Source organism: Polypterus senegalus, chromosome 1, assembly GCF_016835505.1.
Source record: "Polypterus senegalus isolate Bchr_013 chromosome 1, ASM1683550v1, whole genome shotgun sequence".
In the NCBI taxonomy this organism is placed as follows: Eukaryota; Metazoa; Chordata; class Cladistia; order Polypteriformes; family Polypteridae; genus Polypterus; species Polypterus senegalus.
The window spans coordinates 222,386,325-222,412,343 of NC_053154.1; the positions used below are offsets into that span (position 1 = coordinate 222,386,325).

General features: G+C 36.1%; 1 protein-coding gene across 9 annotated transcripts in view; it reads left to right on the forward strand.

Moving 5' to 3' along the window:
* Positions 1–26,019, forward strand: part of plekha1b (pleckstrin homology domain containing, family A (phosphoinositide binding specific) member 1b) — a 234,445-nt gene that overhangs the window by 204,897 nt on the left and 3,529 nt on the right. For 2 of the 9 annotated variants that reach the window (XM_039769286.1, XM_039769295.1), the window contains exons 9-13: positions 4,042–4,106; positions 4,484–4,547; positions 13,886–13,975; positions 16,940–16,997; positions 25,157–25,262. In XM_039769286.1, coding sequence (XP_039625220.1) covers positions 4,042–4,106; positions 4,484–4,547; positions 13,886–13,975; positions 16,940–16,997; positions 25,157–25,218 — 339 coding nt within the window. In that variant the 3' untranslated portion in view covers positions 25,219–25,262. Of the gene's footprint in view, positions 1–4,041; positions 4,107–4,483; positions 4,548–13,885; positions 13,976–16,939; positions 17,011–25,156; positions 25,263–26,019 lie in introns of all 9 variants that reach the window. The other 7 variants (XM_039769304.1, XM_039769257.1, XM_039769312.1 and 4 more) reach the window with 4 other exon arrangements.

Sequence of the window (26,019 nt, forward strand, 5' to 3'; positions counted from 1 at the left end):
GCTTCATACATTATATAGTTTATGCTTACATTTTGTCATTTACTACTACAATATGAAAAACGTTTCTGTTTTAAAAATGTGTTTACACGGATTACTGTAGAAACGGAACACACGTGAAATGCATGTATTCCAAATAATGATCTATTATTTCCACTCTAAAACTCCACTTCACTCCCAGATAATCAATCAAGGCATGAGCTGGGAGAAGTTTGTGCACGTTCTAAGTCGTTGGGGGGATGGAATAGCCGGCTACTTGCAGCTTTTCTTTTATCAGCACATTTAGATTAACAAAAGACACTGGCGGATAGGTGAGAACGGTTTTAAGAAGTGATTTAAGGTGGGACGGACCTACAAGTTTTTTCGTAGGCTCTGGTAATTCTAGTGTTAAGAAACAAACAGTGCAATTTATTGATATACACAAGGACTGTTGAAGTATGGTATTTTTTATTCACATAATAGATGGCACAGGACAAATGAGACAGACAAACCTTGAATGCACAAGGGATTTTTCTTAGTTCATTTTTAAATTTTCTGGATTTCATAATTTTTACATAATGTTTACAAGCTGTTACATGTTGAATTTCTCTCTTAGAATTTTAATTTTAGATTATTGTCTTCTTAAAACTCAAACTACCACTTCAGTTGCAGTTTTGTAGCAAATAAGGCATTTTTTTGTCCAGTGTTTTTTTTTTTTCCTTTTTTATACAAATTTTTATAACTGTACCTACTTGATTTCCATTTGCATATTCTGAACATCACATCCATTGGTGAAGTGAACTATCTAGTACGCAATAAGTCTATTGTGCCCTACATACTGCTTTACATACAATGAGGCATAAATGTTACAGCTTAGTCTCGAAAGTTAATTTGTTTCATTACACATTTTCTACAGTATATATCCTTTGCGATGTAAGTAGCATTCTTTCTTTCTTTTACCTAAGTTTAGAAGAGCATTGTTGTTAGTGGTAGTTTCACATTTTTTTCATTTCATTGCAATAACTTGTAGATATACAACTTGCATGCTTCTTTCTGAAGTTTTCTTTTAAAAGTCAGTATATGAACCCTCAAATAAAGTGAGACTGTTTACCTTCACTTAGAATAAGTTGTTTCAAACAATTGATCAATTGATTCAGAACATGATTAATTCTTGTATAATCTGGTTTCTGTTTTTTATTTTGTGAAAGTTTTTTGAAGGTTTTTGCCATTTCCCTCTGTAGGCGCCGATGTATAAGGCGAAATCAGGCACGGGTAAGACGCGTGTCAAAGAAATCTCACAGTCCAAAAGTTTGTTTTAAAATATTTAGTTAAAGTTAAAAGCAAATAGTCCACACAAGAATAAAAAGAAAAATAGTTACACACATAGAATAAAGACAAAAAAAAGGAAAAAATGTATCTTCCATAAACTTAGCTTTTCTTGACAAGCTTTGGTTATTTCTGTACTTAAATGTTCTTTATTTCTTTCTATACTTAAAGGTTCTTAATTTCTTCTTCTGTATGCCTTAAACATACTGTTCAACACTTAAATCCTTTATTTTACGAGTTACTTCACATTCAAAAGGCCCGTTGGCACATAGATATGTGCCCAGGTACAGTCACGTGCGCAAGCACGAACACGAGCACAAACAAGAACACGGTTAAAAACCGTATGCCTCTGTACCTTATACAAGGTGAGGCTAAACACTAACTGGAGAACATTGTTTACTCAAAACTGTTAGAAAATGACAGGAAAATACCAACTCAATTCTATTCACGGGGGTTATAGGAACATCCCATATTTTATGCATTATCATCTAGTAAATATTCATGCATTTTATAGAACTAGGAAAATGGCTCTTACACCCTCTTTAATCTGCCATTAAGTACAACTCTTTTGTAAATTACTGAGGATCCAATGCCATTTCATAATTGAACAGTATTTATTTTACTTTTTGTGTGCTACTGAGACAATAAATAAAAATAAGTATTCCAAGCTACTACTTACATAATTCCAGTTGGGGTTTTTTCCTACCTTGTGCCAGTACTCCTGATATCAATGAGGCTCTAGTGCACTAACATAGATATAAAAACTGGTTGAGGGATGGATGTTACAGGTTGAAATAAGAATGGAATAATAAATTGTAGTATATTGCAGAACCCATTTGCAGTACATAAGATATTGGAAAATATCAAAAAGTGGTGCACATTATTACTGTATCATGGGGAATGTTTCCCTGCAAATTCCCAGCCCTGAAATGATTGTTGTTACAGTAAATAGTCTAGTACATGACCTTCATACTTCTTGTAAGAGAAGAGAAAGAAGCTTGCTGTACAAAACTGCAAGATAAGGCATTGTTTGTTTTATAGATTTTTGTAGTGTCTTACAGATTTGCAGCACAACGTCACTCTTCTCAACATATTCTGTTTTACGTTTAATAATGCTGTGGTTGATGCCAAAAATCATTTTCTCCTCACCTTAAAAGTTGTGTGGAATTAGTTGGAAAAAAATGGAAAAGTCGCAGTTAGGATGATAATCATTGCAACAGTACTTGCAACTCTTCTTGCACAAATGCTGCTATTTACAAGGGATTACCTCGACTAGAAATTCCTTCAGAAATGTTTGTTTAGTAATTTTTACAAGATCAAAGTTGCATGCAACTCTCGCCAAGTCTGATTAATATGTGAGTGATAAATGCAAATGTAAAGTCTTTTTTTTGTGCCCTCAGCCTTCACTATTACGTTTATTGTGTTAAGCTTTATTATTATTATATATACAGTCAACCCTCGTTTATCGCGGTTAATCTGTTCCAGACTCTGCCGCGATAAATGAATTTCCGCGAAGTAGAAACCATATGTTTGTATGGTTATTTTTATATATTTTAAGCCTTTATAAACTCTCCCACACTGTTAACATTATTAGAGCCCTCTAGACATGAAATAACACCCTTTAGTCAAACGTTTAAACTGTGCTTCATTACAAGACAGAGATGGCAGTTCTTTCTCACAATTAAAAGAATGCAAACATATCTTATCTTCAAAGGAGCACCGTGAAGAGCAGATAATGTCAGAGAGCGCTAAGAAAAGCAAACAATCAAAAATCAATACGTACTTTTAAGTATACAGAAGCACCGCGATAAAGCGGCATTTTGTAGAGGAGCGCCCTATCTTCTAGGCAAACAGCCACTGTGTAAACAGCCCCTCTGCTCACACCCTCCATCAGGCAGAGAGTGAGAGAGACAGAGAGAAGCAAACAAAACAAGCGCCGCTGAAGCATATCTTTTAGCATTGAGGAGTTTTAGTTAATATGTAATACATGCTCTGATTGGGTAGCTTCTAAGCCATCCGCCAATAGCGTCCCTTGTATGAAATCAACTGGGCAATCAAACTGAGGAAGCATGTAACCTAAATTAAAAGACCCATTGTCCAGAAAGCGCGAACCAGCTAAAAATCCGTGATATATATTTAGATGTGCTTACATTTAAAATCCATGATAGAGTGAAGCCGAAAGTCGAAAAGCATATAGCTTAGGATTACTTTATGTATATATATGTATATATATGTGTGTGTATATATATATATATATATATATATATATATATATATATATATATAATTTTTTTTATTTTTTTTGTATGAAATTCTAATGTGACAATACAACAGATGTTAAGGATAGAAAAACAGGAAATATGCTTAAAGCAAATTAAATTGTTTGATACCAGACATAAATTCAAAAAATGTAACTCTGTAAAACACACCTATCCTGAAAATGCAAATGACAGGTAGTTGAATTACTATACAAAAATCTTAAGCACCATCAGTTTTCTGCCATTTACATTGCTGTCTCTGCTATGTGTATTCACTAGCTGCATGAAATAAAAATAGAAATCTTAATGTTTTACTGTAGTGAGTTCTTTCATAGGAAATGTTGAGTTTCCATATAGGCATCTTATAACAGTATAAATATCTTGTAAATATATTTTCCCAACAAAATTTTGAGCAATGTTAGGTATGATATTATTCATATGTACCTGTGCCTGTGATTTTTAAGAATTATTTATTTTTTAGGACAAAGAACCTCTACGAATAATTCCCCTCAAGGAGGTACATAAGGTTCAGGAATGCAAACAAAGGTTAGTGATGGATCCCTATTTAAGTTCAAGTGAATAGTTTTATATTGTGAAATTTTAGAGTAATATAAAAGTATTTACATTATACCTTCCATATTGTATGCAGCAAGTGCAGAATATGCATTTTCATAATTATTTATTAACATTCATTTTAGTCATTACCCACAAACTTGGTTTATACCATGCTATTTTACAAGTAATGGCATCACTGCCATTGCTCTCTGTATACTTCATTCATTTATAAATGTGTAAATTATACCATTTGTTTAGGATTTCTAAATACAATTGAGCATTGAATGTTGTAACAGCTCAAAATAATGAACTATGCATCTTCTGAAATTTACTAGCATGATATTTAGACAACCATTTTTTTTTTACAGTGATATCATGCTAAGAGACAATCTGTTTGAAGTAGTTACCACGACTAGAACATTTTTTGTACAAGTAAGTGTTTTGTTAACACACTTCTTGAATGCTTAACATGCTATGTTACTTATTTGCATTAATTCATAATTTAAAAGAAACTATACTATAATGTTATTTGCTTTACAAAAAAATAAGATAAATGTGAAGGTTTTCATTTTAAATGTAACTTATTAAACCCCAATGTTAAAGGATAAATTTGGTGTTTTTATAGTCAAATTTATTTCTTCACAATCATGGTGTGGGTAGTTGCTGACTTGCAACCTCTGCGTCTTACACTGTAGTGGTCATAAGTAGAATGGTTGTATCATGGGCAAATTATAGTTTTTGCCACGCCAGCTCCGTATGCTGCGACTCATTCATCTCAGTGTCAGTTTATTACACGCAGTGGTTTCGACTACATTCAGTTACATTTGTCTTACACTTACAGGGGGGGAAAAAGACAATTAATCTTGACACAAAAATGAAAGTGATCAAGCAGCATTAGGGAGGAAAAAAGTGAATGCGATCATACGTGACTTTGTTATCCCATTGTAACTGGTGTTTACCGCATTTGCTTTACGGCTATACCGTGGCTTTGAATCCGCTTAACCTCTGAAGCTTCTGTGTTGTGACTCATGATGTGCTGCTTTATGCAAACCTCCACAACAGGTAATGAAATCACATTGAACTCCTTTATCTGTTAATGTTTCTGAACATGTTAAAACAGAAAATATATGAATGCTCAAATTCCGCCAGTACATTTCCTCCTCTCACAGTTAACACAATGAACAATGGAAGACACTCACACTGGTGACGTAACATAACATATAACATAAAACAGAGAAAGGATTTGTGAAGCTATTAAAGGTTTGGCAACATGCAAGCAGCAGTAATAATAATAAAAATAATTTTCAAAAGAAGAAAGAAAATCTATTCAGTGTGCTAAGAATGATGAAAAAAGGATATCAAACAAACAATATGACTTATGTGACTTATTTTACAGTACTATAGATATGGTCAGGTTTGAATATAAGTACTTTTCCATCTTACCTCCAGATCGACCTGCGACCAGTCAGAACTGAATATGATATGAATAAGTTGATGACTGCTTATTAATTCTCCACTTGAAACTATGTTCTAAAATGAAGTATTTTATACATTTTGAAAATATGTGTTACTACAGTTTACAATGGAGCTGTAGGGGGACCACGGTGGAAGAAAAAATGTCTTTTAAAACTTTTCAAATACGTCTGCTTTGAAGTTGCAAACGTTTCAATTTAACTAAAGGAAATTTTATTATTATAAAATTATTTAGGACATATTCTTGGGACTATTTTTTCGAGGAAAGGAGAAGTTCCTTATTGGTTTGTATGCTTACAGACGCCATCGTGGGTAGAACTCAATCTAACTCCCTTTTCACCAGTCCCCCTGCACAATACTTTCTTTATTGCTCTTAAACACTAGAATCCCTGAAGCCTAAGAAAAAAACTCGTAATCCCGGCCTACCTTAAATCCCTTCGCACCTCTCCATCAGCATCTTTTGTTTTGTAAATGTGTCGATCAACACAAGCACAAAGCAGCCTGCTGTCCCAACTCCCCCACTGCCATAGAAAGGGCAAAAAGTTCTTCCAGGTCAAGCCAAGACTCCTTATCTGCATGTGAGGTTCTTGGAGTTGTATAGGGTAAATAATATATATATTGTTGTTTGGAATACATGAATTTCATGTTTGTTCTGTGTCTACAAAGACCTGGATCTTCACACATTATATACTTGTTATAATACATGTTTCTTTAATATTTATGTCACTATATCTGGACAATACTGTTATGAGTTTCATTCACATGTGCATGCTAAGTTTGGCACACAGGGGCTCAGCATTTAGAATTGCTAGCCAAGCATAGACTAGATACCCAAAGAAAACTGGAGGATTGTATAGTCAGCCTAAACACAGAATAGTGTATTTCTGTCCTCTGTCAGCACAAATCTTCTTTCCTTGTTGAGAGAATAAGAACTGCAGTGGGAGCATTGTCCTATTCTTGTTGGAGATGGGGTTATGTCTTTCCTGCCCTTGTGTGGAAACCAGAGAAAACCAGCAAGTGAAGCAGACATTATTTAAAGGCTTGGACAACAGCCAGACCCATTGAAGCACATGTCGGCAAAGTTCCGAAAAACCTCCCAGCGTGGGGACGAAAAATGGCAGACTGTGCTGATCCAGATTCCCACCTGGATAAAGTCTGTCGTATGCTTCCCGTCTGTAACCGCGTCAAGCTAGTCAGTAAATGTAAGCTAAAGTATATTTTTCTCATGTGATTCTTGTTCCGCCGTAATCATGATGGGAGGGATATCGCCTTTTCTGTTATATTACTATATTGTTTAGTTACTTAATATGCCGCAATTTCAAAAGAACACATCTCCAAGAGAGCTAATGCCTCTTAAGGAAACATAAGCTAACTAAAGAAGGGTTCAAGGTAGAGCAAATACATAACATAAAGCAATTATTTCCCAATCATATGTATCATACAAATGCAGCATTATGAATGACAATTCTAGACCCGCAGTTCAGTCTCATAAAATAACTGTAAGAAATAGATTAATACATTTAAACCAGGATAGTGACAATGTTTCTTCAGTAGGATCATACATTACACAAAATTCACACATTGCCTGTTATCCAAGTATCTTAAATTATAGCAGGATGTTACATATTTGAATTTAAGTGTTTTCATTTTTTGTTTTGTTTTTCTAAAACAAAAATATCTTATAACATTTATACTATATAGCTCATCTTATTAAGAAACAAATATTAAATGTCTGTAAGATATTACAACAGTTTATATAGACTAATGGTTCTAATGTATAACTGAAATAATCCATTTAGCTACGTGCATTATCACTGAGCATTAACTTAATACATTGATGTAATAACAATTCTTCCTAAAATTAATCACTTACAGAGACAAATCAATATATGTATTTTAATTTTAATACATTTTGTAATTACTGAAGTGATAATAATAATCATTTGTCATACATCAAAATATGTAAACCCTCTGTACTGTTTTATATGAAGACTAAGAGAAAGAAATCAGTCTAGTGTTCATTTGTTTGCATTTTTTCATTTAAACATTTAACACTTGCACTAAATCAGCATGCAAGAAAATTATTCCAATAGCTGCTGTTCATTAATTTATGATTGATAAATATTCATTATTCTTCGATTAGATTATTTCTAATTGCTCTGCCCAAACTTGCTATTAAGCTATTTTTTGCAGCTTGTATAAAAACATAGTTTGTGTTTTTCATCCGTTGGTCACTGGATTTGCTGAATCTGGAGAAAAAGAGCATCTATAGATTTAAATTAAACTTTTATGCTTATAATACTTTTCTTGAAATTCAGATTTTAAGATACTTAACTCTTTAATTGACCATGTTACAAGCTATTCTGAGTTTTATTTAACATTCTTAGTCAGCTGACGAACATAGAAAGACAGACTTACAAATGACATAAACGTGCATCTGTCACCCCAGACTCTGAATAAAGATAATTTATTAGTCTTTTATTTTTCTTTTCTAGATTCTAAATCCTGCTTCATGCCCAAGCAAAATTACTTGGCTAAAGCAGAAATTCGTTCACTGGAGAAAAGGCAATAAACCTTCACTCGTTTCAGTCATTTCTACACACAGTATTTGGCAATTGCTTCATTCTTTCACATATATTCACATACTCACGTTCTCTTTTACAATAACACTTCATTCACAGAATAAAGTCACAAAGATCTCTAGCACACGTGCTATAAACTAACTCGAGGTTGTGCTTTTTTGTTTATCTATAAGGTTTCACCGTACAGCACACTTAAACGCGTCTTTTCCTTCATGCTTATTATTAATCAAACAACATCTCAGGCCGCAAGCTGATACTACTGAACATATTAGGAGTACTTCTTACCTCAGTTTCATACACGCTATTTTCAAGATCATGAAAATTTCGTGGCGAACTCTCAGTTCAGCGGCAACAAGGACAAAATATTGTCCGTGGCGATCCTTGCATTCAGCGACAGTAAGAAGAATACACTCGTGGGGAAAATCACGCAGCACAATTCCACAAAAAGAAAGTATTCCCAGAAAAAATTACGCGGTCACAAAGAATATCCTGACTTAACAAGGAAAACATACATGCTTGAACCTTTATCTCGTATCACCAGGCAAGTCTGCTAACCACTGCGCCACCATACATTCCCTTAAGAGTTCCCAAAATACACAACCTCCATTCAAGCACAATCGGACACATGCTGCATATCGCAAGAACTTGTCTCCCTTTTCATTTAGTATTATTAAAGAGCATTTTTCCCTTAAACTTGATCAGGGTTTAAAAGGAAAAATGTTTTGCACGTTTACAAGTCTTAAACAAAAGTGGAGACATTCTATTTTTATTTGCTTTAAACCAATTAAACATATTGATAATTATCTTTCTTTGTCATGTGGGAATCTGCCTCATTTTTTAACTTCACATTTATCCAATTAATCCCTTCTTAAAACAGTTTGGCCAGTATTTACCAGAAGGTACAAAGGCATGTTTCTCATTGCAAGTTTTAACCCCAAATGTATTTATTCTTTTTCCAATTTTTAGTTAGAGCTCTTCTGCATGTTAGTGCTATATGTGTACACCGTTTTACAGTTTCTTTTTAAACATTAGCTTATAACGTAGGTTCGTAATTTAAGCTGTATTTAAAAGGCGATTTCATAATTTCTGTGTGTTTAAACACACGGCGAATACTTAAAAGTACCAAAATAGGTGGGGTTTTGCCAAAACCTTTAACCTTTACCCTTGTAGGTAAAATGATAGGAACAGCTGGGTGGCTTTCATACTGCTTTTTAACACATGGGCGAACCGTGTATTTTTATGTTGCTGCTATAATGCCATTAAAGATTTCTACAAGTTATTTTAGCGATCGTGATCGAGCCGTTATGGATTCTATCGCTGTTGGCTTTATTTTCATCTTTAAGTTTTTCAGCTCCGCTGGATTGTTACGCAAACGTTACCGTTTGGTAAGTGCATTGCCTGCATGTCTGTCTGCCTGTCTCAATGCTAAAAAATAACGCACAGTTCTTTATAGTTTTATACACATACTGTTTTCTAATGGCTAGGGACATTTTTCATTTTAAATACGTGTTCCCCAACACGGCATTTAGTTTTTCTAGGTAGATTTTGGACTTTGTACGGCAATTGATTAATCTTTGTTGCCCCTGTGGGTGCTGTTTCATTTTACAGGACAGCCAGTCTCGTGCTATAAGTTTCAATCTTGTTCTTTTCAATTTATTTTGTCCAGTTTAGTCCCACATTATTCTTATGCTTTGAACTTAAAAGTCCACTCGGATACCGTAGGTAGCAGACGCTACCACGAGTCGCCGACGGGTGTCGGGTTTTCTTTCCAGCCTCATGCACTGTGCCTATTTTGACAAGACCGCCTCTTGTCTTTTGATGGGATTAATTAATATCCCTATTCCAATTCGGGCCAGGCATGTTAAGGCAGTTTATTCTCGGTCGGGAGTCCATGACAGTGCGCGTGACCATCCAAATTTCAGACCGAGCCTCCCATATCGTCATTATAAGCATATTTTTATTTATATATATATAATATTATAAATAATATATAGTTATTAATGTAGCCAGAATCCTGCCGGCTACGCCAATTTTGTTTCCTGTCTTGGAAATGTGTTCTTTTGAAATTGCGGCATATTAAGTAACTAAACAATATAGTAATATAACAGAAAAGGCAATATCCTTCCCACCGTGATTACGGTGGTACAAGAGTCACATGAGAAAAATATACTTTAGCGTACATTTACTGACGGTTAACGCGGTTACAGACGGGAAGCATATGACAGACTTTATCCTGGTGGGAATCTGGATCAACACAGTCTGCCATTTTTCGTCCCCACGCTGGGAGGTTTTTCGGAACTTTGCTGACACGTGCTTCAAAGGGTCTGGCTGTTGTCCAAGCCTTTAAATGATGTCTGCTTCACTTGCTGGTTTTCTCTGGTTTCCACACAAGGGCATAAAAGACGTAACCCCATCTCCAACAAGAATAGGACAATGCTCACACTGCAGTTCTTATTCTCTCAACAAGGAAAGAAGATTTGTGCTGACAGAGGACAGAAATACACTATTCTGTGTTTAGGCTGACTATACAATCCTCCAGTTGTCTTTGGCTATCTAGTCTATGCTTGGCTAGCAATTCTCAATGCCGAGCCTCTGTGTGCCAAATTTAACATGCACATTTGAATGAAACTCATAACAGTATTGTCCAGATATAGTGACATAAATATTAAAGAAACATGTATTATAGCAATACTTCAAGTCATTATTAATATAACATGGAAAAGGAATCTGCTTTAAATGTGTTCAGCATTTCTTGCCTCGCATTTATTTCCTTTCATCCTGCACTTACCCAGCTTTTTGTAGACATGGAACACACATGCAATGCATGGGAGAACTTTTTGCCCGTGTTCAGCTCCATCAAGGTGTGGGATGGGACAGAAAGGCTGCTTGTGCTGATCGACACATTTATAAAAAAAAAAGGCACTAATGGAGAGGTGCAAAGGGATTTAAGGTGGGCCAAGATTACAAGTTTTTTTTGTAGGCTTCAGGGATTCTAGTGTTAAGTCTATGGTGCAAATGCCACCGAATGGCATTATGGTGAAGAGTGGACATAACAATATATCTGAACTGATTATACTGCAATTGTATTTTTAATAAATGCCTTAGATTTTTGAAAGAGCCAAGCCACCTTTTCCATAGCTTTTCTTGTGTACACTGTGACAGATAGGGGGGTGCTATCGCTCCCTTGAACCCTTGTCCACGACTCCAGACACCAGATAAAAGTCCAAATGTTGACTTTATTAATTCACCACAGTGCACAAAGCATCCTCTCCTCCACTATACTCAAACACACCAATAATCAATAACAATAAACAATCCTCCACTTCCAGACGCGTTGCCACCCTTCCACCCAGCTCAGCTCGCCGTCTGGGAGCTCCCACAGTCCTTTTATATACCCTGACCTGGAAGTGTTCCCAATCCCCAGTCCATGTGATTCTCTATCACTTCCGGGTCAGGTACAAGTCCTTCTTCTCACCCCGGAAGCACGTCGCTCTTCCTATGACGTACTTCCGGGTTATAGGGCACAAATGATTCTTCGGTCCTCCCTGCAGCTCCCTCTTGCGGCCCCTGTGGTATCCAGCAGGGTCGTGTATAAAAACTACATAGTCCATGACTCCCTGCTGATCTTCAGGGCACCTCCATACTGCAGGGAGGTCTCCATCTGGCGGCCTGGGGGTATTGGCCGGGATGATAAGCCGGCCAAAGACCACAACACACACTAAGGGTTTACTTGCACTAGGCACGCTTGTTCTATACCATGGTTGAGCATGATTGTACCCCCTCCCTACTCCTCCGCTGGCCTGCACTCACACTGCGCTTTAACATTCTGGGCAAGGGCACGCTGTCGTCATCACCATGTGACTTTGTATAAAGCCAAAACAAGATCTGAACACAGAGTGGCAGCATGTACTGTATGTCCAAATGATTTTCCTTAATTTTATGTTTTTCTTTTTTGAGTCGTGTAGGGCAGGATAACACTCTATCCTCTTACAGATTTATTGAGTGCGCAGTGCAGCATTTTGCTGTTTATTGTGCGTATGAGAAGATTTTTATGGAGAAAAACAATGTTAAGGGAGGAATTTACAGATTTTCTTTCCAGCTACAGTTCACGTTCATCTGTAAGGTGAGAATAAAAGCCCATTTTTAACTCGGATGGTATCAAAAGAAATTACATTGCATCGTCAATGTCATTTTTTTGTTCTGTGCTGAGGTATGTTTACTGATCACACTGTTTCTGAATCCTACTCAACTTTGCCCGGGCCAGGGCACGGTACTGTTGGCTCAGCACAGAGCCATCACTCTAGTCAAATGAACTAGAATTTGAGGGATTACATGCGGACAAACGTGCTCAGACATGGAACAAATTGATAGTGTGAGCACACCCAAAAAAAAAAAAACTTCAGAAATTGAAAAAGGCAGAGTGTGTGATAGTGGGAATTGATTATATATTTTGTGGTAGTAACAGAGCTAAGGACATTGATTTTGAGTGAGCAAATTGACACATTTATAGCAATCAGTCCTTAAATAACCAGGAAGAGCATGCAAACACAATTTAGAACCTGGTGTTGCAAGACAAGAATGACAACTGTGCAATACCACTCTCTGTCTGTGTTAAAACATTTGTACTGAACATACTAAACTAAAACCTTATTAAACTTTGGTAAATTGACATTGCTAAAGTGGCCCTAGTCCTAGTGGCCCTGTGTGTGTGTATTTTCATCTTGCGATGGACTTGTGCCTTGTCCAGGTGGTGTTCCTGCCTTTCACCCAATGCTTTCTGGTATGGGGTCCAGCTGCCCTACAACCAAGCCCTGGATAATTGAGTTAGGAAGATGGTTTAGCATTACTAAAGTGGCCTGTGTGTGTTTTCAACCTGTTATTTACTGGCTCATCATATAGATATTATTCCTTTCTTAGATTAGATTAGATAAACTTTATTAGTCCCAGGGTGAAATTTAGATGCATACAGGAGCAGAAACATAAAAACAAAGATACAGACTAACAATAGGTCAATTAGAGTACCAGCATTTAGTTTGGGACATTGGGAGGAAGCATTAAATTGCCTGTTAACAGCGGGCAGAAAAGACCCCCAGAGGACCCTATTGTGGAATGAGCCCATGGCTAAAAGTGCTCCAAGTGAGCACATCCTCAAGGGTATGAGGAGTTCCAATGCTTGCTGGAACAGGGTCCAGATGTCCCATGATCTTACCCTGAATAAGCATATTAGCAAGATGAATGGGCTAAAACGTTGTCATGAGGTTAGACAAATGGGGTAGTTTGTAACATGCAGTGCACATTTGGTCTTTATTTAAAATAATCTCATGACAGTGGTTTTCTTTTTGCTTGTTTACTTTCTTAAAACAATATGGATACAATATTTTGCAATATGTGTGTCATCTCAAGACACAGATCAATACTTGATAACATTTTTGGCTTGAAAAACTTAGGCTTTTCTTTATAATCTGTAAATAAAAAGAAATTTAAAATACAGTATGCTTTACTTCAGAATGTAATTTCATGTGGCAAACTATTATGTACCATGATTATGAAAAAATAACTTGACACCTTTTTTTTTTTTGTTTTTTCAACATCAATGTGAATTACATTATATTCTTTTTTTGGATTTATTATTTTCAAGTATTACCATGTCCCTGTAATATTAACAAGCAGTAGCATAGCTATAAATTGAAAGTTTTACTGTGCTCTGTTTCGTAGGCTGACAGCCCTGAGGACATGCACAGCTGGATTAAAGCAATTTCAGGGGCTATTGTAGCCCAGCGGGGTCCAGGCAGATCAGCAGCTTCTGTACGTATATTGTACATGCATTTTCATTGGGCTGTCACCTTAAACTTATTATAGATTACATTTTGTTTGTTTCGTGACTCTCATATCCTGTCATATTTTTGTTTTTGCATTTTCTTTAATATTTGTAATAGTGAAATCTGATACAGATATACTGTATAATGATAAAAGGTATATTTCAGAACTGCTTTATATGAATTCTACATAACTATGTATGATGTTTATGTATGTATATATGTGTGTGTGTGTGTGTGTGTATATATATATATATATATATATATATATATACACACAGTATATATACAGTGATCCCTCGCTATATCGCACTTCAACTTTCGCGGATTTTAAATGTAAGCATATCTAAATATATATCACAGATTTTTCGCTGGTTCGTGGATTTCTGTGGACTGTGGGTCTTTTAATTTATGGTACATGCTTCCTCAGTTTGTTTGCCTAGTTGATTTCATACAAGGGACGCTGTTGGCAAATGGCTGAGAAGCTACCCACTCAGAGCTCGTATTACAGTAATCCCTCGTTTATAATGGGAGATAGGTTCCAAGGCCGGCCGCAATAACTGAATTTCCGCGAAGTACGGACACCATATTTATTTAATTATTTAACATGTGTTTGGACGTTTTTAAACCCTCCGTGTACTGTTTACAACCCACCCTTTACTCTGTTAATAACAGGGACCTACCTAACATTTCCTGGGGCACCTCTTCCACGGTTTCCGAAGGTATATCCATAGTAGTAGGAACTAACTCTTTTTTGCGAGGCTGCAAAAACATTGTGATCGGCAGTTGCTGCCGCTGCTTCTTTTTCCGGTCGAAGAGCAGCTTGTAGGTGGTCATGACATCGTCGACCTTGTTGCAAAATTGGACCGATCGCCACAGCCGCGAACGTTCTCCCTTCCGTCAACATATCCAGAAGTTTCACCTTCTCAACGATCGTCATCATTCTTCGTTGGCGTTTAGGCTCTGCACCAGCCTTGGAAGAAGGAGCACGTTTGGGAGCCATTGCAGGGGGTGAATTTGAAGCGAAGTTCAACACAAAGAAACCACAAAAAAATCACACACAGTACAGTGTAAAGTAAACCGCTCGGCGAGAAAGCTTGGAGCGAAATGGCCGCGACAGAGAGACAAGGGGAGATGCTGTGGGATCTGGGCATCAGCACCAAAAAGCACCAATGACGGGCCTGATTAGAAAGCGGGAAGCTGTGATTTGTCGTCTCCCTCCCATGTCCCTCCCTCCCTCCCTCCCAATCACAGCCCGTGTTACAACGCACTTAGTCACCAAACTTGTTTTGTTTTTCTTAGACTAGGAAATACTACTACTATATTTAAAAACCCACAAAGTCGTGAATCCGTGAAAAGTGAACCGCGAAGTAGCGAGGGATTACTGTACGTATTAAATAAAACTCTTCAATGATGTACGATATGCTTCCCGCGTAGTGCTTCGCACACTTCAAAGCTCTAACAGCCCGTATTGATTTTTGATTGTTTGCTTTTCTCTGTCTCTCTCCCTCTCTCTGACATTCTCTGCTCCTGACGAGGGGGTGTGAGCAGAGGGTCTGTTTGCACAGAGGCTGTTTGCTTAGAAGATACGGACCCTCCTGTAAAAAATGCTGAAGGACTACCTTCACATTGATCCCTTCATTGCAGCCGCTTTATTGCCGGGTGATTCGTATACTTAAAAGTGCAACAGCCCTATTGATTTTTGATTGTTTACATTTCTCTCTCTCTGACATTCTCTGCTCCTGATGGCACTCCTTTGAAGAGGAAGATATGTTTGCATTCTTTTAATTGTGAGAAAGAACTGTCATCTCTGTCTTGTCATGGAGCACAGTTTAAACTTTTGACTAAAGGGTGTTATTTCATGTCTAGAGGGCTCTAATAATGTTAAAAAACGTATTTAGAAGGTCGTAAACAGGTTTTCTATGCTCTAACTGTGAAAATATTAGATTTATAAATAAAGAATACTACTTCGTGGAAATTCATTTATCTGTCTAGAGCGGATTAACCGCTATAAATGAGGGTTTACTGTATAACTGTGCAGAGAATATTTATAAACAGTGTGGGAGAGTTTCTAAGGGCTTAAAATATATAAAAATAACCATACAAACATATGGTTTCCACTTCACGGATTTTCACCTATTTCACCTGGAACGCAACCCCCGCGATTAAGCAGGGATTACTTTATATATATATACACTGTATGTTTAAAATATAAGATATATACATCATCTCAGTCTTATAGTTTAATTGCTCACCTTTGAGTTTAAATTATAAAACAGCCTTTTTTATAACCAGTTTCTTTTTATCCATCTTATTGATATTCATTAATTTTTTGATTACAGAATGTACTTTGAGTAGTACAGTGCTGTTGTCTCACAGGTGGCTTTAGGAAGGCTCTGTTACTTGCTAACATACCATTTGCATGACTTTTTATGATCTCCTGATTATGGATTTCGTCCAGGGACTCCAGTTTTTCCTCCCACAGCCTTTGAACGCACTGTTAGGTTAATCAGCAAATCTAAATTGATTCAGTGTAAAAGCCTATACAAATGGTTGCTCAGATGACCTAGCATTCCTTCTACACTTTAAAGGCTTGTTCAGAATATAGAAGTATTTAAAATATGTATAGATATCTTTCTTAGTTTTCTCTTGTAAAGTATCCATTTTATTTGTTTTAAAGGTCTAGTTTTCAGTTTTGAACTTTTGTTTGTTTTTCTTTCTAAAGTGAATTATCGATGTGCATTGTGTCTCCAAATCTTGTTTAAATGAATGCTTAATTTAAAGCAATAATTCAGTTATTACCTTTTGAAACAATGCATTATCTTTATTATAGCTAGCCTGCTGCTTTCGTACTGCTACATTCATTGTTGATTTAATTTATGTTATTATTTAACACCTTTGAACAGGCTCCTTCAATTCCTCTAATCAAAAGCTTTGCCATGTGTTATTACAGATGCGGCAGGCCAGGCGGCTGTCGAATCCATGTATACAGAGGTATACACCCCGAAATGGTGAATGCAGCACGTATGTGAGCTCTCATATAAAGCTGGCTCCTCTTACCATAAGCTGTAAAATAAAACCAATAACTAAAATAAAAGTACACAAATTTCCTGCTTCTTAAAAACAAACAGTAAAAGCTAATCTTTCATTTTAGTTTCTCACATGCCAAGGCACCCTGACCTAACTATATTAATGCTGGCTATTGAAATCGAGACTAACTCATCACCAATAAATGATCCATTTTTACCTTCACCAAAACATCACTTATTAACCTTGTTTTCACCATATTTTCAATAGTAGTACAGTATTTGTCTTTGTGGCAAAATATTTTGAACCCTTTGCATTATTTTTTCTCCTCTATTGATTCATTTTGCTATTTTCCAGACTTAAAAAATGTAATCTTGATCTCCTTGAGCCATTATTATCTAGATGTTATTATCATTTGGAATAGTCTTATTATCACATTGTTTTTGCCTGAGCAATATGCAGGTTTTTTGCTGGAACCATTATTTATTTGGTTATTTTCATTTATATTTATTTAAAAATATATATTTTCATGCTTCGATTTTAAGTTTTTGAAAAATACCAAAAAATCTGTTGTTACAATTCTCTTTAAATGTATATTGTAATTTGAGAGGATACCCATTATGGAGCCATGGGTATCGCATACAGTGTGTTTATTAAATATTAAGCACATAATAAAGAACTCAAAAAAGCAGGATGTATTAAAACAACTAGTTACCATATTGGGCTTGACCATAGCAGATCTTGAACTCTGTTTATCAAATGGTGTGCTACACCATCAGTAATTAGTACCAACCTCCAAAAGCCCTCCCTGTTTTCATATCTGTACTTCTGTCTGCACTTCTCCCTTTGCAGTCCTGAGTGTCCATGCCACTATAATCCTTCAGTAGCCATGCTTGCCAAGATATCTTTTTATAATCTTGTTTTTACGTTTTTTTTATTTTTTACAATATCCAGATTTGGAATGTTGGGGTGTGTACTTTCTCCTGTTACATAAAAGTCCATTTCTTGACTCGTAGTCGGTGTTAAGCAGAAAGCTTTAACTGCTATACATTCCAGGTGTAATACATGATTTTTATTTTTTTTTTTTTTATTTCAAAACCTTTTTATGACATGGTTAATTTGTTACTTTGAGTTTGATCTAATTTATAACTACATTTTCCGTGCTAATTTTATTATTCAGACTTGCATGGGTTAGAATAGAAGGACATTAAAATCATAAATAAAATTCTGATATTACTAGCCAAATAATTCAGTTTGAATTTAGCATGAATCCATGAATTTGATGTAAAATGGCGAACTTGTGTTTCTGATTACCATTTATTTGTCCTAAGAGTAAGTTTAATATTTGTACCGATTTTTGCTTTAATTTCAAATAACTTAATAGCAAATTCTGGAGTAATAGCCCAGTCAAATTGACTTGAGCAAGCTATGAGCGTGATCATCTTCTCTGCTAATAGCTTCAATATTTATGCATTTAAAGGTTGACCATCTTTCAGGTTTTTCACGAAAACCAGTTCAAACATACACTTATAGTGTATCATTCTCACTCGTGTTCTATATGTTTAAAAAAAAAAAACACAGAGAAATCCAGAAATATTGTGTGTTTAAGTGCTTTTAAAAATTATTTTCTTCACTTAATTCAACCAACTTACTGGATATAATGTATGACTTAACAAATTGAAAGAGTTAAGCACAAATTATGCATATTTGGGTGCTGTTGCACTACTGAAAACAAATCTATTTTGTATTGTGCAATTTATTTTATTGTATTCTCAAGCTAAATATGTTTTGAGCATTTAAATGAGTGTCAGAATTTTGCAGATTCCCCTGTTATTAGTTGAATAACTTGCAATAGCAAATATTTAAGATTTTCCAGATTTCTTGCAAATACCAGTGATGTGACACTTTCATAATTATTTCTGTTTTTTAGTATTTTTTATTGTTACAAAATGAAAGGTACTACACCCTGCATTAAGAAGTTTCTGTTCAATCCATAAACTAAATATTTCTGTTAATGTACTCTTTGTTTGTACAGTATATAAACCATATTTTTGTTAGGGGCCATAACAGTTTATAATTAATGTGTCTTTCTTTCATTCTTCCTCCATGGTTTTTTTAAATACTCAGCTAGAATGTTATAGATCGAGGGACAGAAATACATTTCATCAGGTGGTAACCTCTAAAAGAGGTAGATTTCCAGTCGTTCACCATATAGCACAAAAGTAACTTGAAAACCATTTGTAACTTAGACCTAACAAATCCTATCTTCTGTTTAATGTAGCTAATCAGTGTCTTGTACATGCTTAACAAAAAAGGCCATTTGGATTTTCTTTTCCAGAAAATCAGTTCTACATGAAGAAATAAAATCAGGAAAGTATTTTATTAGGAATATAATTTGACAAATGAAAGGAGACTGTTTATTCCATCAAGTTTGTTTGCTTAGTTATTAGCTTAACTATCCTAATATCTCTTCCAAATATTTCTGAAAGGTTGTCAGCATTTCTGCTTCAAATACATGTCTCAGTAGTTTATTTCAAATTGCCACAACTCTTTTTGATCTGCTTTATCAGTGCCTTTGAGATTTTAAAACCTGGATTAGGTCTCCATGCAGTCTCCTCTGCTCAGCACTAAACAGGTTTAAGTCTCTGAGTCATTCAGAGTACAACATGTCTTTAAGTCCTAAGATGCATCTGTCTGTTCTCCTCTACACAGATTCAGGTGCTGTTGTGTCTTTCATGTAGAGTGGTGGCCACAACTGCACACAGTACTCCAGGTGAGGTGTCAATAGTGCATTATATAGCATGAGCATAACATCCCTCAATTTATATTCAACAGTATTTATGACATAATCTAACATTATATTTCCCCTTTTTAATAGTTTCTGCACATTGTTTAGATGATCTGCATTTTCTCAGCATTCTTCCAGTTCTGAAGCGTGTTGAAGTCTTTTAAAATTGTTTTTGCTGCTTCCATAGTGTCTATAATTTTAGCATCATCTGCAAATTTCACTAGTTTACTAACAATATTGAAGTCTGTGCCATTAATATAAATCTGAAAACGTAACGGATCCCTGAGGAACTCCACTGACGACCTTACTCCATGTGTATCATTCTCTTCTTATATTTGCTTGGCACATCCCTGAGAATATCAAATTTACTGATTTTATGATTTTCCAAAGAGAACAGTATATTATCGTATAGAACCACAAGCATGGAATTGTTTAAACGTAGCAGTCAACCAAGAGGAGTTGGCTTATTAATCCTTTTTTAAGAGAATTGGTTTAACACTCTTTTTGTTTTTTAAGCTTCCTGATTGTTTAGTTTGATCTGCAATAGCTATATATTTACAGAAATATTAGTGCCCTTGAACCAATTTACATTTTCTAAAGACCTTTACAGAGAAAAAAAATATTTTTAAAGTACTTAATGCAGTGTGCAGCTATTTTTTATGTAAGCAGTATGCATTAGCAGGTCTAAGAGCATTATGGGTCATTATACATATGTATGTCACACTTTTATTTTTGCTGGCAGCTCAGTGGCTTGTGCTTTTGTGTTACATCCCTAGGAAGCCACTTTGAAGACTGGCCTGTACACTGCCTGTGTGAGTGCATGTTCTCCCAGTGTGCATGTAGATTTTTCTTAAGATTAGTATTTGGTGACTGGTATCACTAAATTGCAGTAATCTAAGGGAGTGTTTTCTGTGCTAGCTTGATGCTTAGCCAGAGATTTGCTGCTACTTTGTATATGAAGCTCATGTGTATTAGGTTGAGGCTCTTTGCTGTGTAACCCCCATATTTTTTTAAGTGAATTGGGTGGATGGGTCAGCTGTATAAAGAGTTTTAAAATTATACAAAACGTTTCTCATTTATAGAAAAATATAATAATTTTAATTAAGGATATTATTGTTTAATTTTTTTTTGGTCAAAAAATCAGTAAGCATGCCAAAATTGCAGAATCCCTTAAATACACAGACAAAACCTGTTACTTCACTTTATTGTAAATTGTGGAAATCTGATAACCCATGGAATTTACCCAATAAATCTGATCTTGTTGATAGAGAAATATGTCAGTAAAGTGACTCAAAATGCATGTATATTTGTCTCATTCACTCTTCACAGCTAAAATTACCAGTGGGTTTGAAAAATACAAAATTTGCTTTCTTGTTTGTTTTTCTAAGTGATTTAGTAAGAACCGTACATTCACAAGTGTAAGGGTTATATAAACTAAAAAGGGAAGTCCAGTTTAATTTGATTCAACATCTATCCATTCATTATGAAACATGCATAATTCAGTATGCACAAAAATGTTTCATGTGCCTGTTCCCACACTCACTCTGAGATGTATAAAAACTAAACTTTGCTTAAAGCGTATGCACTTTTCTGCTCCTTTTTGCAAGCTGGCGGTACCCAGCGTCAAATCACTGCTACTTTTTCCCATCTTTTTCATATTCACATCCATACCACAGGCTTTATCAAATACACCAAAAATTAATTGCATATCATTTACAAATTTAATTCACTTGATTGTAATCATTCTGTAATAATATAATACACAGAATGACCAAACTATGGCAAATACCATAGCTGCTTTAGCGTTGTTACTATCAGTGCACTACTCAGAGTATTTTAACCCAGCGTATCTGATTGTGAAATCACAGCTTGATCAGCAGCTGATCAGAAAGCTGTACGGCAGGTTGTGTTCAGAGCGCAGAGAATTATCGGTATACAGCTACTAGCCCTGGAGGACATGTATAGCACATGCTGCCTCTGGAAAGCCTCCAGCATTTCCATGGATTCCACTTAGCCATGCCACAGTCTATTTAAACTTCTTCCATCCAGCAAATGCTTCAGAGCCTTTCCTGCACAGACCTTGAGGATCAAAAACAGTTTCATCCCAAGAGCTATGAACGCTCTTAATTAGTCCATCAAGTGCTCCTGGTAGAACTGCTTGTACTTACAATTACCTCATTGTTAATTTGAACTACATCTGTAACATTCCATAGCCTGAGCCACTGTCTGTACTATATGTACATGGTTATTGTACTTAATGCTTTCCTATTGTATATTTTTCATTATTTTTTATTGTATTATTATTGTTGTTTTACCATTTATAGGAAAATAAGTTTATGGAGGATTTGTATATTGAATCTCATTGTACTATACTGTACAATGACAATAAAGGAATTCAGTTCAATAGAAGTGAGCACATATTTACAGATGATGATGACTGGCTTTTAAGTTGATTTAGATTACCGAGGGCTGTCTTCTTGGAACTGTGTGTTGTTAGAATACAAGGCTATATGCTTGATATAGTTTTTATGATTAAATCTAAATAAACCGTTAACTTCAATTAAAAAATGAAGTGCTGCGCATTGGTGCAGCAGTGAGCAATGAGCTGGCACCCTGTCCAGGGATTGTTCCTGTCTCGTGCTTGATTCTTGCTGGTAGTGGTATGACCCTGGAATGGATGGAATAATTAAACATGCAAAATGAAGGTTTGTCAAGGTTCCATAAAAGTTTTGAAGAATCAACGTTCTAAGCTTACAGCTGTTTTTACATTTATTACAGGGCTCATTGTGTGGCAATTGGTTGCATGGAGAAAAAAAAATGGAAGGACAGGAATTGGGGGTTGGTACGTTTGACAGAAACAGTACTGATGTAATAAATTATTCAGTTTTGGGTCACGCATGTCCCAGCAAGCAATTTGCGTGAGGCAGGAACAATTCCTGGATGGGGGAGGCTAGAGCAATCCCTAGATGGGGCACCAGCTCATCACTACTGCAGTGCCACTGTGCCCCCACATGTTTAATACATGCTTTAATGCATTTCATCATGAAAATGCATTCCCTCGATTTCCTTTTGTTGCTCATTTCACTGCCTAAGTCATGTATTTATGTATTTCTTTGCCTCTACTTCACTGAGTTGGACCTCCACTTTGCATTTGGTGAAATTCTTCTTTTTCTATGTCTGCTTTTACCGTTGTCTTTTAACAAAACACAGAGTGAAAACAGTTATTTTTATTGATTTACATATTCAAATATTTGAAAATCTGGGAGGAGTTTGGGTGGGGATGTAGGCACATGCACGTGTGTTAAATTTCACATTCATTGGGATTTATAAAGGGGTAGTGCATGAAATTTGCTGTACACACAGTTTTATGCATTTAGATTTTTTTGTGCATATGCACATTTCCAGTTTTGTCCGTATGTCATTTTTTAGTGTGACTTCTACACACAACATTATAAATGAGTCTCCTTGTGTTTTAAACCTGTTCCAAAAAAAAAAAAAAAAAATCTTTTTTTGATCCACATTTCCCCACTCTATCCAGACCGGATGTGTCGCCTTTGAACTTCCAAACGCATCTCACTTTGCACCGCATCACTTTTGCTTGCATAAAGGTTGCACTAAATGTTGTGCATTGGGAATGCAAGAAATGAAGGTAGCTATGGACCACACATTCCCAGGGACTACATTGCAGAGAAATTAATTATTTCCTAAAAGCAAAGTTCCTTTTTGTGGGAAAACACCTAATTACACTCGCCTAAAGGATTATTAGGAACACCTGTTCAATTTCTCATTAATACAATTATCTAATCAACCAATCACATGGCAGTTGCTTCAATGCATTTAGGGGTGTGGTCCTGGTCAAGACAATCTCCTGAACTCCAAACTGAATGTCAGAATGGGAAAGAAAGGTGATTTAAGCAATTTTGAGCGTGGCATGGTTGTTGGTGCCAGACAGGCCGGTCTGAGTATTTCACAATCTGCTCATTTACTAGGATTTTCACGCACAACCATTTCTAGGGTTTACAAAGAATGGTGTGAAAAGGGAAAAACATCCAGTATGCGGCAGTCCTGTGGGCGAAAATGCCTTGTTGATGCTAGAGGTCAGAGGAGAATGGGCCGACTGATTCAACCTGATAGAAGAGCAACTTTGACTGAAATAACCACTTGTTACAACCGTAAGTATGCAGCAAAGCATTTGTGAAGCCACAACATGCACAACCTTGAGGCGGATGGGCTACAACAGCAGAAGACCCCACCGGGTACCACTCATCTACACTACAAATAGGAAAAAGAGGCTACAATTTGCACGAGCTCACCAAAATTGGACAGTTGAAGACTGGAAAAATGTTGCCTGGTCTGATGAGTCTCGATTTCTGTTGAGACATTCAAATGGTAGAGTCAGAATTTGGTGTAAACAGAATGAGAACATGGATCCATCATGCCTTGTTACCACTGTGTGGGGGATGTTTTCTTGGCACACTTTAGGCCCCTTAGTGCCAATTGGGCATGGTTTAAATGCCACGGGCTACCTGAGCATTGTTTCTGACCATGTCCATCCCTTCATGACCACCATGTACCCATCCTCTGATGGCTACTTCCAGCAGGATAATGCACCATGTCACAAAGCTCGAATCATTTCAAATTGGTTTCTTGAACATGAAAATGAGTTCACTGTACTAAAATGGCCCCCACAGTCACCAGATCTCAACCCAATAGAGCATCTTTGTGATGTGGTGGAACGGGAGCTTCGTGCCCTGGATGTGCATCCCACAAATCTCCATCAACTGCAAGATGCTATCCTATCAATATGGGCCAACATTTCTAAAGAATGCTTTCCGCACCTTGTTGAATCAATGCCACGTAGAATTAAGGCAGTTATGAAGGCGAAAGGGGGGTCAAACGCCGTATTAGTATGGTGTTCCTAATAATCCTTTAGGTGAGTGTATATCATTCCTTGTAAACCCTATACTAAAATCAGCATACCATTAGAAGCATTACATTTATTTTTACATTAGGGGTAAAACACTCTCTGTAACTCATGAAATTCAAATACAGCCAGTTTCACCTTTAGAAATCATTGTTTGGAAATGAAAGCAGCTTAAACAAGTGAGAGGAGAGTTCTTTAAATATAAGCATTTTCCACAAGTCATTTTGATGAAACTTTCAAATTAAAGATTCTGGGGACTAGGAAAACTATCAACACTAGAATATTCATGTTTCATGCATTGTATATTAGTGTAAAACACATTGATTAAAATTAACATACATTATAACAGACCATTTGTATACTGCACACTGTATTATATAAATTAATTTAACTAGCATATGCTTTGAGCCTTTTTTTATTTTTTATTAAAGAGAGTCCAGATGACAATAGAATGCCAAGGCAAAGCTTTTACCAGGGAGGAGTGCAAGACTGACATTGTTTTTGGCAGACAATGTCCAGGAAAGAGAGAGCACAAAGGTACACATCGTTCGAGTAGTAGGAAAGTACAACATATACCAGTATCCGAACACATGGGGTGTTATGCCACGTATTCATGCTGTGTGTCCTGAAGAGTCATTTGGTAGCACTGTCGAAATGATTGTGACAGAGACATAGGGGAAATTATGTAATAGTCCCCAGAATGCCAGGTGTCAGGAATGTGTTGTCCTCTAAATAAAACAAGGGTGAGATCTTCAAAGAAATGTCGGAGGATGCAACTTACTGTTTCAGGGCAGATTTGTCCAAAAGGAAACAAATGAAACTATTCTGTCCCTTCTATCTTATAGACAGCAGGTGGTCTGTTTTCAGAAACTGGCATTTAAGTGCAGTTGAAGGTTGCAGTGATTTTGTGACATTCATAAGACAACTGTTCACACATTTTAAACACTGCATTGTACCAAATGATAAAAACAAACAAAAAGCCATTATAAAAGCAAATGGGACCAAGCGCATTATACACGGAACCCCAAATAGCTATGTTTGTCAAATTATTTTCTTTGGATATGTATAATTTATTGAAAAGTAGTACTACTGTTCTAGTAAAGTTTAACTTCCACTTATACAGTAACTCTGTAGGAAGGAGTGAACTACTTGACATTTTGTTGGTGTTTTATATAAAATGATGATTTATAGTAATGTCTTTTTTAAAGAATACAATTTCCTATTAAGTAGCTCTGTACTTTGGATACTATCTTTTATATCAGCATGGATTAAAATATAACATTTATTATTGATT